Source organism: Musca vetustissima, unplaced genomic scaffold (assembly GCF_032173495.1).
Source record: "Musca vetustissima isolate MV318-11 ecotype Yass unplaced genomic scaffold, APGP_CSIRO_Mvet_v1 utg19417, whole genome shotgun sequence".
Classification (NCBI taxonomy): Eukaryota; Metazoa; Arthropoda; class Insecta; order Diptera; family Muscidae; genus Musca; species Musca vetustissima.
Window position 1 is genome coordinate 42,681 of NW_026883637.1, and position 9,169 is coordinate 51,849.

The 9,169-nt window shown below is 35.3% G+C and overlaps 1 protein-coding gene across 1 annotated transcript; it reads left to right on the top strand.

Annotated features, from left to right (window-relative positions):
- Positions 1–419: 419 nt before the first annotated feature.
- Positions 420–839, top strand: LOC133330560 (uncharacterized). The gene has a single exon (XM_061538997.1). It carries the CDS (start codon positions 420–422, stop codon positions 837–839), a length of 420 nt encoding a protein of 139 aa, XP_061394981.1.
- The last annotated feature ends 8,330 nt before the right edge of the window (positions 840–9,169 follow it).

Here is a 9,169-nt window from a genome sequence, read left to right on the forward strand (position 1 = left end):
TTTAAAAAATCCACGCTTTTGATAGGCCTCAATAAAATATTTTTTAAAAAATCCACGCCTGTGATAGGCCTCAATAAAAATATTCTCTAAATATTCCAAATTTTGTTGCATAGTGTAATTTTACGTTTTTTGATAATGAGAGAATGAAAGTTTGGGAACCTCTGCCTGATCCAAACAAAACCACATATTAGTTGTATTTCAAGTTTTATTTCTATGTCGTCGTTGGTGTTTTTTTTCTTCACTTCTTGTTTCAGAAATAAACAATCGCCACAGACATGTGAGTGAATGAATGGCTTAAAACACCATGACCACAGCCCGTTGCCTGTTAGTCTATATTTGTATTCCAATAAAGTGTTAACTTCCAAACCACAAAATTCCGCACAATGACAAAGTGTGCATTTTTAATTTTCTGTGTCGCTATGATTGCGATGCACCATGTGTATGCTGAGATACTGGATTTGGGTAAAAGACCCAAATGGTATCCAAATGATGGTCCAGTTATTGAGACCGAATGTATGGAGGATTATTCCATAAGCCCTGATACTATTGCTGAAATAAAGAAATTCGAAATTAAAAATACTCCCGATGTTCGATCGTATTTGCTGTGTTATCTGAAGGAGGCGAATGTCTATCGCCCCGAAAAGGGACCCGAAATTAAACGTATTGCATGGTCTCTGAAAGAGATGTTCAACTTGAATAAATGTGATTTGGATATGATACGCGATTGTGTGGAGGAACATCAATCGGATGAACTGAAAGATTATGCCTATTTTAATATCATTAAATGTGCCTATGAAAAAGCTCCAGCTAGATGTTTGCAGAAAGGTGAAAAGAAGTGAACTTAGTTAAGATAATTTAAGTTATTTTTCGTTGTTAATTTATTCATTGCATTCTGGTTATACACAAATCGTATTTTGCTTTAAGCATATTCCAATGTACATACCTACATATAAAGGTTGACTGTATCAGTCATATAAACGATTAAATATAATAATGTATATAATATTGTAATGAAGTTATGAATGGTTCTGTTTATTTTGGGAAATGGATCCCTTTCATTATTTCAGTACGAAAAACTATAGCCATCTGAGAAGAATTGGACATAACAGACTGCTAGGAAGGTCATAGCGAAAAATATATATAATATGGGAGCTATATCTAACTCTAAACCGATTTTAACGAAACTTTATACACGTCATTATAGGTCGGTCCGGCATAAAATCGGTATAAAATATACATAGGAACAATCTATACTAATCTATTCTAATACAAGAGTAAAGTGTTTGACTGACTGACTGATTTAACGATTCATCAACGCCCAGACAAAACGGCTGAAGCTAGAATCTTGAAATTTTAGGTAAGGGTCACTACTTTTCGTCCAAAAGTGACAGATAAGGCTGGGTTTTTTGAAATTCGTACTAGAACGGTACAAAAAGTACTAAATGTGATACCATTTGTATGTGGCAACTAGAACTTTGAAATTTGGATTGAGGGTCATTGATGGCGTGTAAAATAGATGTATCATGGGGTTTTTGGACATTCGCACTAGAAGTATCCGAAAAGTACTAAAATGTACTAAATTTGGTACAATTTGAATTCATGTGAATGGATTGAGCTAAAGACTTGAAATTTGGAATACGAATTAAGGTTGAGAAGTAGGGTCGATTTATGGGGGTGGTTTTGAAATCGTGTACTCATGTATACGAAAAGTACTATATGGTACTATATTTGGTAAAATTACAAATGGAGCTGAAATTTTAAATTACAATTACCTCCGGAGAGTAAGTTTAGAATATGTACGTAGTTTACGAAATTTTTTACTTATGTGTAAGAAAAGTACTAAATCGTACTATAATTGGTACAATTTGAATTTCGGTGAACCAATAGAGCGGAAACAATGAAATTTGGAGTCAGAACCATTGTAGGGGTGTAGGATTAGGACCAGGATTCAGTTTAAGAAATTAATATTTATGGGTACTACGTGGTACCAAAATTTGGTACAATTTGAATTTTAGGTTAACCAGTAGAGTTAGAATCATGCAATTTGAAGTCAGGATCACTGTTGAGGTATAAGACTGAGATTTGTTCCAATGCGTACTAAATTTGGTATTGTGGGTGAAGCGATAGAGTTGAAATCATGCCATTTTTATTTAGGATCAATCTGGAGGTGTAGGATTGGGGTATATAGGAAGTTTTGAAAATTGGTACTACTGTGTACAAAACAACAACAACAACCGTTGCCCGTTGATATATAGCATATCCACATTAAATGAAACCTTTTACAAATTAAATGAACCCTTTTCCAAATTAAATGAAACCTTTTCCAAATTAAATGAAACCTTTTCTAAATTAAATGAAACCTTTTCCAATTGAAATGAAACCTTTTACAAATAGAATGAAACCTTTTCCAATTGAAATGAAACCTTTTACAAATAGAATGAAACTTTTTCCAAATTAAATGAAACCTTTATTCTTATCTAAGGAAATATAATATTTGCAGTAATTTTAAACCAATATTTGAAAATTAAATCAAAGAATATTAACAAATATAGTTGTATGGCTATGTAATTAACATAAATATTCTTTAATTCGGTGTGCTTTCATTTAATATCTTTACTACATAAAACTAAATAAATAGTAATACAAACTGGGGTATTTCTTGACACTTTAATAAATAAATATTTAAGAACAAGAATTGAATACCCGGCCCTAAATGCGAAATACATATTTGACTTAATAAATTGTTGATGATAAGGTAACTAACTGCTTATCTTAATGAAGGGGTTCCCGACTTGCAGCTTGTGGGATTTTCAAAACAATCTCCATAACGTAGTTAGAACAATCTTGCCGAGTAAGCTTTTGAATACTTCGCTCGATTACTACATACATACATACATGTCAGTCACACAGCTTTGGTTGTGGTGAAATATTAATGCCGCGGCGCCATCTATACGTCGTACATAGTTACGTAGTACACAGTTAGGGGTTGTGGCGTAGCTAACCATGTCTTCTGTTACCACCTGTCTGTCAGTACATTATGTTTCATAGTTAGTGTATTGGATAAGTAGCCAATCAGTACTTGTTCGCATTGCCAACCATATACGTTTAATTACAGTATCGTTCCGACAAATTGTCCGCGGCGTGCGGTCGGTCAAACAAACCAAAGCCACTACCGATGATGTTTGGCCATTTCAGAGGACCTTAACTGATCTGGCCCACCAACACGCACTCCAAATGAATGGCAGAGAGTGTGGATTCATTTTAAGGCAAAGTTGAAAGAGAAGAGGGCGCAAAATAAGAGAAACCATAACATCACCGTTGGACCATCGCAAGAAGTGTCGTTATCAGCATTGGAGCAGGCGGCAGCGGACCTGGATTTGACATTAAATCCAGAAGGTGCCCTTTTTGGGGTTATATCAGATACATTGGATGTGGAGGAACTGCTTGAAATCGAGCCAAACACTGACAAGGAACAGGAAAATGTAGTGAAACAAGTTAAGATGGGCAACGAATGCTTTTCCTATTTAGATATAAATGGTGAACATCTTCTTTTCGGGCCATGATATGTACGTGTGTGCCAATTATACATCCGACAACACCAGAGAACCGTGTTTTCGAATAAAACAATTTTTATTCTTCCCTTTTTCCTCCTCTGTTAATTTGGAAACAATCCAAATTTAATACAGTCTTTCCTCAATTAGCCGGACAAATTCGGTCAAAACCACCGACATCGTGGGTTGAGCCATGACAAGGATGAAGTATTTGCCATGGGACTTTTGAAAACCTCCCACCGCAAAAAACCTCAGAGCTGCACAAACTTTTAAGAGAAACCAGGATTTAATGCGTCAACTAAGTACACAACGGCATCTTTTGGTAGCCGAAAATACGCCTTAAAGCTAAAATAAGTTGAGTTGCCTTCCACAATCGACCCTTTAATTCAATATATATAGGATGGCCATCGTACTTATAGAATGGCCATTGTACTTATACCAGGGCAAATACTACTATATATTAGTTTTGGGGAAAAATAAATCCATTATTTTTATATGAACTATATGACTTTTTTAACATGCTTCGGAATGACCGATTTGGCCAAATATGCACGGTTTGGTGTATGATTTGTTGTCATTTTAAAGTTAACTTTTCATAATGCCTCTCTCATAAAAGTCCTGCTTTCTATTTGCAAAAAAATCTTGTAGTCTATTTTCACCATCCTCCCTAGATACCAATGTTTTATCATTAAAGAAATTTTGCAATGCAAGAAAAATATGTTGATCGTTTGGTCCCAAGTCCGGGATGTATGGTGGATGCATTAAAACTTCCCAACCAAGCTCCCGAAGGTTCTGGCGACTCACTGTAGATGTATGTGGCCCAGCGCTGTCCTGGTGGAACACGACACCTCTCCTGTCGGCCAGTTCTGGCCGTTTCTGGTCAATTTTAAATGACTTAAGGGAACCCCCCCCCCCCATTCTCAATTTTTTATTTTTAAGATTTTAAATGGGCTGGTAAATGAATACCAATGCTTGTTAAGGTTTGTAACTTCGCACATATATATTTGAAGATTTAAAAAAGAAGAAAAATAATTTACAAAAAATTGTTGTTGTTGTTTTGTTGTTGTTTTTTGTGATCAAAGAAAAGTCCTTATATTTGTTGGCGGGCATGATAACTCCTCACTGGAACATCGGAATCCGAAAATTCCAACGGTGTTAGAAAGAGTACTTGTCTGGCTCTCGTATGAACTAGGATTATTGACTTCGCTCTAAAATTAAGAAAATGGAATTAAGTCAACAAAAATTTTGACCCCGAGAATGGGGGGGTCCCCTTAAAGCAGTTTTAAGGTCGATTTTTAGCTCCTGGGCGATGTTACGATTGCTAACATGCCGGTCAACATCGATCATTTCTCCGATTTTATCGACATTTTCGACGACCGGCCTGCCTGTGCGAGGTGCACCTTTAGCATCAAAAATTCCTGAACGAAATCTACGAAACCAAAATTGCATATAATTGTCTGTTACAGTATCGGAACCATAAACACCATTCACAATTTTAGCCGCTTGGCTTGCGGCTAATTGATACCCTTCACCACTTTATGCACATACACGAGATGCTCAGATAGAATAGACATAGCATCTTTGGAGAACCATTGAAATTGAATCGAACAAAATTAACTGGGTGAAGTACATACATATTTGAACTAAATTAAAACAACCAATCTGACATATATGAAAAAGTGAATGTCAAACGTCGGGATTTCTACATTTGATTTGTTACGTTGTGCACTAATTCGTTAATTGGTTATTTGGTACATCATTTTGATGAAATCGGATGAAAATATATAAGGGAGCTATATCTAAATCTAAACGTCTCCATTTACATAAAATCGGACGAAACTATATATGGGAGCTATATATAAGGGTATAAAAATCAGCGTTTGACGAGTCTACTATGTCACAACCAAAATGACATTGTCCCTTTACTACAGACTCTAAGTATCGTTTTAAAGTTCATATCCTGTTTCAGTACAAAATACAAATATATTTTTCGATATATTCCTAGCTGACAGAGTATTTTTAATCAATAAAGGGATTATTTTCTTTTACAATGTTTTTTTTTCTAGCCTACATATTTAAATGCCTACATAGAAATCTGACGCTCTAATACGACATCAAAATACTTCCTCCTACACCTCCTTTCCATCAACATTTAATAGATTAAGTGGATCGATTAGTAACACCTGAAAAAAAAAATAATAAAAAAATCTCTGGATAACACAGTATCGATTATTGATAGCCGTATCAATTTGAGAAAATGAACAAATTGAAATTCATGACTACCGAAGAACGGAGATTCCTATGACAAACTCATGTTACAAAGGACATGTGCCATGTTCATCCTTGAACAACAAATTACAACATGTTATATTGATATCCGAACGAAATGTGCTGCTATTCCGTAATATGTACACGTAAAGCAATGTGTTTCTCTTGACGAAATATGAAACTTGACAAAGGGTCTACTACGAATACAAAAAAATAAAAAAAATCTGCAACAAAAGTATATTAACAATACATTGTAAAAAATACCTAAACAAGGGTAATTAAGAGACATTATTACCATTTTGAGCGGGTAATCATAATCTTGACACCATTAACAAACAAACAAATATATAATGTGACCAATTGTGCCACTTCATCAGCAGCAACAGCAACAAATTTAAAAAACGCAACAAAAACAACCTTTTTTTCAACAGGGGTGTGCATGGCCTTTTGCTCTAAATTTCCTGTCATCCTGCCATCCATCCATCGAGCGCAGGAAACTTGACAACAAAATTGCCAAATAACAGTTTCCGATTACAGTCAGGACTCAACGAGACCAGGACTCTTGTTGCAATTGAGATGCTAATCAGTGAACCACTATTGTTACACTGAGTATAAACATTGTTTCCGATACCATCGGCTAGCTAACAGGGCAGGGCTGCAAAAAGGATACTTGGCTGAAGTATGATTTGGTAACATAATGTAAATATTTCTTTTGGCGCATGAACCCTCGACATTTCACACCAACAATGTTAACACAATGGAGGTTGTGTTTTGAAGAGTGTGTTTCCCTGTATTTATACATGGTAACAAATCTGGATAGGGTTCTCCATTATGGTTATTGTTATGAATTATAATTAAATTATTAATTATGGGGTACAATTACAATTATAAATTAGGGAGTATTGAAGGGTATCTCGAATAAACAAAAGGTAAAAAATCCTCTACAAGGCCTGGATTTATTAAAGAATATTTTTTTCAAGGGCCAATATAAGGCGTAGATTTTTTAAGGAATATTTTTTCAAGGGCCAATATAAGGCGTAGATTTTTTAAGGAATATTTTTTCAAGGGCCAATATAAGGCGTAGATTTTTTAAGGAATATTTTTTCAAGGGCCAATATAAGGCGTAGATTTTTTAAGGAATATTTTGCAAGGGCCAATATAAGGCGTGGATTTATTACTTAGTTACTTAGCTGGCTTGTAACAGAACTTTCGTTCCATAAACCCAGCTTAAAAAGGATTTCCAGGCGTCGGTCTTTTGTGCAGCTTTTCCAATTTGAAAGACCATATTCGGAAATGTTATCTTCCACTTGGTCTTCCCATCTTATTCGTGGCCTTCGCCTTCTGCGTGAACCATCAGCTGGTTCGCTTTTATATGCCTTCTGGGCTGGGGCATCTTCATCCATTCTCAACATGACCTAATCAACGTAGTCGCTGCAGCTCAATACGTCTAACAATGTCGATGTCCGAGAATAGCTGGTGCAACTCATGGTTTATTCGACGGCGATATTCACCGTCAACTCAGATCGGCCCATAGATCTTTCGGAGAATTTTTCTCTAAAACACTCCAAGAGCTGCCCCATCTGCTTGCGTAAGTACCCAGGCTTCAGATCCATATAACAGCACGGGTAGTATCAGCGTCTTGTAGAGTGTGAGTTTGGTCTAGCGGGAGGTGGCCTTGCTTTTGAGTTGTTTGCTCAGACCATAGTAGCATCTGTTGGTCATCACTATCCTTCTCCGAATTTAAAAACTGTCATTCGTTTTGTTTAAAGAATATTTTTATTAATCAAGGACAAGAAGTCTATGAATTCCCTATCTTTTGAGGAACTCATGTCAGTGAACATTTACTGATATTACATACAGATATTAACATATTTTTTATTAATTTATAAAAAGAACTAGCAAAGTGCCCGCTACTTCGTATGCGGAAAGGGAATACAAAAACATATTTCATATGGAAATCGTGAATACTGTATAATTTGTTGTACTATAGTTCCAAATTCCACCTCTATTTCTACATCTAATATCATGTTTATTACCATTTAGTACTCTTCACATACATAAGCACTATTTTCCGAAATCCATTTTTTTTTTATTTTATTACACAGATTAAAACCAAAAAAAATACATATGGGAGCTATATCTAAATCTGAACCGATTTCCACGAAACTTGACACACATCATTTAGAACAAAAAATTAAGTTTTCGGTCCACTTCATGCCAAAATGGTTATCTGATCATCACCGAAAATTAAAGGCATTGTCCATGACCATAACTGGAACCTCATACAAAATTTCAAAGCGATCAAGGCTATATTTCCGCCATCTAATGGGTTACTGAATAATACCTGAATACGTAAAGCACCTGCAAATTTTTGAGTGTAACTCCCATATCCGAGCAGATACATCACTATATTTGGTATCTATTTAAAGGTCAACCACCCTGGGATGTACTATCAACTTTTGGGGTCTATATCCTTCAGGAGTAAATATATAAAAAAATGCCTTAAAATGCTTTTTTAGGCGATAGAAACCTATAAAGGCCTTAAAATGCCTTTTTTAGACCACAGAAAATTAAAATGCGTTTTTTAGGCGTTAGAAGCTTTTAAAGGCCTCACAATGCCTTTTTAGACCACCGAAAATTAAAACTCCTTTTTTAGGCGAAAGAAGCCTTTAAAGGCCTTAAAATGCCTTTCTATACCACCGAAAATTTAAATGCGTTTTTAGGCGATAGAAGCTTTTAAAGGCCTTAAAATGCCTTTTTAGATCACAGAAAATTAAAATGCGTTTTCTAGGCGTTAGAAGCGTTTAAAGGCCTTAAAATGCCTTTTTAGACCACAGAAAATTAAAATGCGTTTTCTAGGCGTTAGAAGCGTTTAAAGGCCTTAAAATGCCTTTTTAGAACACAGAAAATTAAAATGCGTTTTCTAGGCGTTAGAAGCGTTTAAAGGCTTTAAAAAGCCTTTTTAGATCACAAAAAATTAAAATGCGTTTTCTAGGCGTTAGAAGCGTTTAAAGGCTTTAAAAAGCCTTTTTAGATCACAAAAAATTAAAATGCGTTTTCTAGGCGTTAGAAGCGTTTAAAGGCCTTAAAATGCCTTTTTAGACCACAGAAAATTAAAATGCGTTTTCTAGGCGTTAGAAGCGTTTAAAGGCCTTAAAATGCCTTTTTAGACCACAGAAAATTAAAATGCGTTTTCTAGGCGTTAGAAGCGTTTAAAGGCCTTAAAATGCCTTTTTAGACCACAGAAAATTAAAATGCGTTTTCTAGGCGTTAGAAGCGTTTAAAGGCCTTAAAATGCCTTTTTAGACCACAGAAAATTAAAATGCGTTTTCTAGGCCTTTTTAGACCAC

Excerpts from the sequence above, each read along its gene's own strand:
- LOC133330560 (XM_061538997.1), top strand. The coding sequence starts at position 420 with ATGATTGCGATGCACCATGTGTATGCTGAGATACTGGATTTGGGTAAA.